The sequence below is a fragment of the Pholcus phalangioides genome, unplaced genomic scaffold, assembly GCF_987345545.1.
Source record: "Pholcus phalangioides strain wild (caught in Gottingen) unplaced genomic scaffold, Ppha-v1.0 ptg000008l_1, whole genome shotgun sequence".
Classification (NCBI taxonomy): domain Eukaryota; kingdom Metazoa; phylum Arthropoda; class Arachnida; order Araneae; family Pholcidae; genus Pholcus; species Pholcus phalangioides.
This window is the reverse complement of record NW_028301601.1, coordinates 56,195,864-56,201,863: the sequence shown is the minus strand read 5'-3', so window position 1 is coordinate 56,201,863 and position 6,000 is coordinate 56,195,864. Positions and strand designations below refer to the sequence as shown.

The window sequence follows — 6,000 nt, the reverse complement described above, 5'->3', positions numbered from 1 at the left end:
TCATTGAGCTGTTGGGTGTTCCTAAACCTCAAGAAATTGATAAAATCTTTTAAATGAAGGCTGCTGTAGCACAGGTCGATATGACAAACGTGCTTGAGAGAATATTTCTATAGGGTGATTCTAAATTCATGGGAAAAACTTTAATAGATGATATAAGAATCTTAGAGGGTGATTTTAAAGAGTTCACAAGCACACTTCACCAAAAACAAATATCATATTTGTCTAGCGGATTTTCTGCAATAAGTGCAATCAACCATTCCAGGGCGCAGGGTATCGTATACCGTAGACCTTCTGATGTTGTGACCTAGGTAACGCAAATTCTACCAACAAGTCGTTATACCACTTGATCATTGTTTGGCGGAACATAACCCTGATGGCATTTGCACAGATAAAAAACATACTTCAATCCAATCCGAAGGTGTATACGCAACCTGGAATGGTTGATAGCACACATCGCAGCAAGTCCGTCAGAAAAATACGACATATGCTTTTGGCGAAGTGCTGTTGCGCACTCTCTAAAAACACCCTCTACCGCCATTGCGATTCGACCGCACAGTCTATGATGGGGAAAAAATGCTTGTTCAAGCGTCTTATATCACCTCTCAAATTTTATCCCATGAATTTAGAATGCCCCTATAGATCATATAAATACGGAAGTTTCCAGAATCGTTCCTCACATAGACGTAATACAAATACAACGTAAGTTCGTTATAGCGAGTATGGCTTATAACAAGAACCCCGCTGTAACGAGTGATTATCAAATAGCTAATGCTAAGTATACAAAAGATATTTTGTTAAAATGAATTGAGGAATCATTCGCTGTAACGGAAAAAAAGAATTCTTAAAATTGCTAGCTGTGGTGGTTGAGTGGTTATAGTGACGGACTCGCGATGCGAGGATCCGGGTTCGAACCCCACAGTGGTGGTCGGCTGAAGTTGGTTTTCTGTGGTTCCCAACTTCAAGGCGCAAATGCGAGCCGATCTCCCCGTTAAAAAGTCTCGCCACAGAGAGCAACAGTCCTACAACGATAAATCATTCAATCATAACACTTCACTCATAGTTAGAAAAACTGGTGGCAGATGGCAGCACTACACATAACAAGCATTACAGAGAAACAAAAAACTTCTCGTCAGGTTTCACTACACGTACACGCACATTCCCGCATGTACCGATTCGTTGGGTGGGTGGGTCCAAAAAATGGCTCGGGGATCCATGATGTTCTTAAGTCAGCCACCTCGTTGGGCAACTTGGCTGTTGTGGTGTTGTATTTGTATTAGTTTATCCCTAAAAAATGCTAGTCTATTCTAACCTTAGAAAACCTAATTTATTGTAGAGTTGAGAATATGACTTATCACGGCACAAGCTCGTTGAAAAAAATTACTCCAGGGTACTTCCAGCAAATAATCTACAAGAATAATCTAAGTCAAATTGGAAGCGAGCAGTGAGCTAATAATTGAGAATGTTAATTGTTTGGTCGGTCGGTTGGCTGAATCGCTGTGCCGTTGGCCGCTTGAATCGTTGGCTGAATCGAGAGGTTTGGACAAAAAAAAGCTCCAGAAAGTGTTTTAAGAATGACTTTTTTCGAAATAAGCATGTGGGCTCGCCACTTGAAGACTCTCTTGGAAGTAATAAAGTCTGTGCGTGGAAGTATTTCAACAAGCAGAGCGGACTAAAGCATTCGGAAAGTTTATGATCATGGCGTGTTTCTCATACACTTGGCAAACATGTACTATTCAGGCTCCATTTAGCAGGGTCGTAACTAAATGCTTGGTCACCCGGGGCAAGTACGCATTTCGACTCCCCCTTGTAATGTTTAAGGACAGGTTTCAGAATGAAATTTGCTCCCCATCTGGTTCAGCGCCCGGGGCACGAGACCCCGCCTGCTCCCCCTCCCCCAAGTCGCGGTCCTGCCATTTAGTGTTAAAACATTTGTAATGCGTAAACTATTGAAAAATATTGTTTTAGATAAATGCAAAGTTGATTGCTTATTTCAACATCGACCCCCAAGTCTTTTATTTTACTAATGCCTTTCAATAATTCAAGACAATTACAAGAAGAAAATATGTTGTATTATTTTTTACAAAATTTGAAAATTTGTGAGCACGTGCTAGAAAATGAACATTGTTTGTGTTGCGAAGATGTTCGAATGTTTTCGATCAATCGACGAATTGTAAACATTGTGTACAATTTACAGGTTTAACATCCGGGCACTTTCGTCGACGATATAGAATTTTCAGACATGTTTCAAGAAATTTTTTGGTGATGTTTAGGATTTTCCTCAAAAACAAACAAAATTTGATACAAACACTTTTCTTTACGTTTGTCATAGGGAAAAAAGATGAAGCTCTCGAAAAAAAACAAAAACATATTCACTTTGCTCCAGGACGCTGATTGGCTAAATTATGCGGAGCACCCTCACGTACACGCACCAAGCGAGAGTAGACCGAAAGTATCTCTTTCAACATTTAAAAAAACTATCGCTAGTTTCGTTTTCGTGTGCAAGTCAAATAACTCCTCATATGCATTGATAGAAAATATTCCATGGGACCATAAGAAACAAATTATCGGAAATGTTTTACCCCTGAAATTTCATATTACATCTGGAAAGGAATGAAATGATACCAAGAATTATTTCCAGTTTTATTTCTTTTAGTTAAAAACTTTACTAAGACTTTTTTTTGTTTTGATACACATGAACAACATGAACAATCTTTTGTGTCAATTTTAACATTTTCCTTTAATTGCATTATATAGGATTCATTCACATATACTGTATATGGTGAAATCAGAAAAAAAAAATCAGATCATTCATCAGATTCATTTATTTATCGTACGTCACAAAAAGACTACTTTATGGACAACGGGAATGAAGGGACATCATGTTGGAATATCCAATACAATGGCAAATGCATTTTCATTCTCCTAAAAAAAAATTCTCCATTTTTGATTCGATGATACCATTTGACCCTTTCGAGGCTATGAAATGCAACAAAAAAATCAAATTATACGAGATAATATACAAACGAATACAATGTTACAGGACGACACAGAGAAGGTTTTCTATGTAATATATATGTATATATAGCTGATTTTTTTTTATCTTCCCGTTTTCCAACGTACTTTCGATAGGACTTTTTACGTTCAGATTAACCGGAACGAAATTAGCATTATGTCTCGTGTTTGAGTCCCTCTTTGGCTTCTGTGTTGTCCTCGGAAGCCCGCTTGCCTAAGCCGAAAGAGAAGCGTCTTTTCATAAAGTCTTCGAGATCGGACTTGACGCCATCGCCACTCCTTTTCCCCAAACCGAAACCGAATCTGTCGCTTTTCTTACCCAAACCGAAGGAGAATCTACTTTTGTCGCTGTCCCTTTTATCTTGGACCTCTATTTCATCCATATCATCGTCGTCCTCCCGTTTCCCAAGACCGAATCCGAATCTGCTGTCACCGCGATCCCGCTTACCGAGCCCGAATGCGAATCGACTCACTTCATCGTCGCGTTTTCCTAGACCGAAAGCGAACCGGTTCAAGTCATCGTTCCTCTTACCTAATCCGAAAGAGAATCGGTTAAGATCGTCTTCCCTTTTGCCTAATCCGAATGCGAACCGGTTCAAGTCATCGTCTCTTTTTCCTAACCCGAAAGCAAACCGGTTTGTTGAGTCATCTTTCTTACCGAGACCGAATCCGAATCGGTTATCGTTGCCACGTTTACCTAAGCCGAAAGCAAACCGGTTTGAGCCGTCGTCTTTTTTGCCCAACCCGAATCCGAATCTGCGACCATCGTCTTCTCTCTTGCCTAATCCGAAGCCGAACCTGTTATCGCCAGAACCTCGCTTGCCCAGACCGAACGCAAACCTGTTCATGTCATCGTCTTTTTTACCGAGACCGAATCCGTATCTACTCAGGTCCTCGTTTCGTTTTCCCAAACCGAAAGCGTATCTGCTTCCATCATTCCACTTTTTGCCCAAACCGAAACCGAATCGATTGTCTTTCTTTCCTAATCCAAATCCGAATCTCGAGGAGTCGAGTGAGTCTCCGGTGTAGGGGCCACTTCTTTTCAGTCCAGGACTAGTTTCGAAATCGTGTTCAAATAAATCTGGATACGGGATGTCATCTTGTGGAGCGTCGTTGCTGCTGCTGTAGTCATGGTTCGCGTAGTCTCCGTCCAGAGAATTGGTCGAGGATTTCTTTCCTAGACCGAAGCTGTACGTGTGTGGAGTTCTCTTAACCTCTGGTTCTTGCAAGTGGTACGGGGTCTCTTCCGGGTTCGGAGGAGGCGCTTCTTCAAGAGCTTCTGTATGCAGTATCGAGCACAAGCCAAACAAGAGAACGACGTATATCGTGGAAGAGAACTTGTGGTTCAGGCATAGATATCGTCTTTCTAGCCTCCTGGAAACAAAAAAAATAATTCCACATTATTTTCACTTAAATAACCGAGCGGTACAAAAACATTTGCTAATATAGACATGGTCTGTGGTTGTACTGCAATAGATGTGTCTTCGGTACGGTTTGACGGATGAAGAAAACGTTTACATATATTTAGAGAGAAGAAGCTGGAGGAACGAGGAATAGAAAACCTGCCTTATTCATCTTTTTTTCCGTATTTCCCGAATATTAACAAAGATAATAGTTTCTGAGAGCAATCGTTGGTACTTCCACTGCACATCGTACAAATTTGTTGTCAAAAGCCTCTATGCAAATGTATTGGTGGTACTACTAAATTGCACATGCACCTTCTAAACATTCCTCTCAACAACAATTAGTAATTACTTAACCGCAGAAAAAGTCCTTTATAACGACAGTTATATAACTCGCAATCACAGGGGAGATTCTCATTATAACGGAATTCTCGTTATGTGAACGCGAATTTCGGTTTCTTGGACTGTAGAAACAAATAAATGAGGGAAAAAACAAACTACCTTTCTTTTCCTTTTATTTTGAACTACTTTTTATCAAAAATGCATCTAGACGAAGTACGATAGATAACCAAATGGAGATGAAGATATTCAGCAAGAAAATTCGTATTTCTCTATGGGGAATCGAACCACCAATCTTCCACTACCCGGACGAGTGCTCTACCATCGGGCTACAGAGAACAGATATTCTCTTTCCTTAGAGCATAAGCATGCAAGAGCTATCAGCTGAGCTAGGAGGTGTCCATGAGTATTCCCGTTCAGCATTCATACTTATACAAATACAAATACAACACCACAACCGGCAAAATGCCCAACGAGGTGGCTGAGAAAAAGATGCCCATAACAAATGTGGATGTCATATATTTCAAAAATAAAGCAACCCAATTAAAAATGTAATTAGAAACATTATAAACAATATATAGACATGATAAAATATTATACAATGCCCATAAAGAATACTTATGGTTGCCTTACTCTAAGTATGGATAGCTTCTCGATTTACCCCAACATGTTTATTATACTTCTTTTTAAACGTGTCAATTGTGTTACAATTTACTACCTCCGGGGGTAAGCTATTCCATTTATTGGCAACCCTATTAGAGAAAAATTCCCTGCGACACCATAGCCTTGCATTGTCCCTCACCAGTCGATACTGGTGTCCCCTTGTAAAATCAGTCGATTGGCGGTGTACTAAAAGTTCATTTTCATCTCTGTGTTATTCATCTCGAGTTTTCCATATCCTTCCCTCTCTTTTCCTCCCTTTTTGACTTGCCAACTTTGTTAACAATTGTTCCATATATATATGTTATACTTTACTATAACCCTACAAATGCTTCATGGCACACAACTCAGTGATATATTCAAATTACAGTTACCTACTGTATAATTATTATTTATGACCAAAGCAATATAAAGTTATACTTCTAGCGAATTCTACTATTCAATGACTTGTAAGCGGTTTCTAGGCTATTAGTCCATGGTTTTTCGGAGGATGATGTCACTCTCGGCTATCCATACAAAGGTTTTTAACAGCTGGCTTATGCGAAGATATATTTTGGAAAGAGAGAAAATTCAACTGCCTTACCTG

The 6,000-nt window shown here is 39.7% G+C and overlaps 1 protein-coding gene across 1 annotated transcript in view; it reads right to left on the bottom strand.

Annotated features, from left to right (window-relative positions):
• Nucleotides 1–2,804: 2,804 nt before the first annotated feature.
• Nucleotides 2,805–6,000, bottom strand: part of AstA (allatostatin A) — a 118,480-nt gene continuing 115,284 nt past the window's right edge. Inside the window, exon 2 of the mRNA XM_089234994.1 lies at nt 2,805–4,386. Coding sequence (XP_089091120.1) covers nt 3,168–4,386 — 1,219 coding nt within the window. The 3' untranslated portion in view covers nt 2,805–3,167. The remainder of the gene's footprint in view (nt 4,387–6,000) is intronic.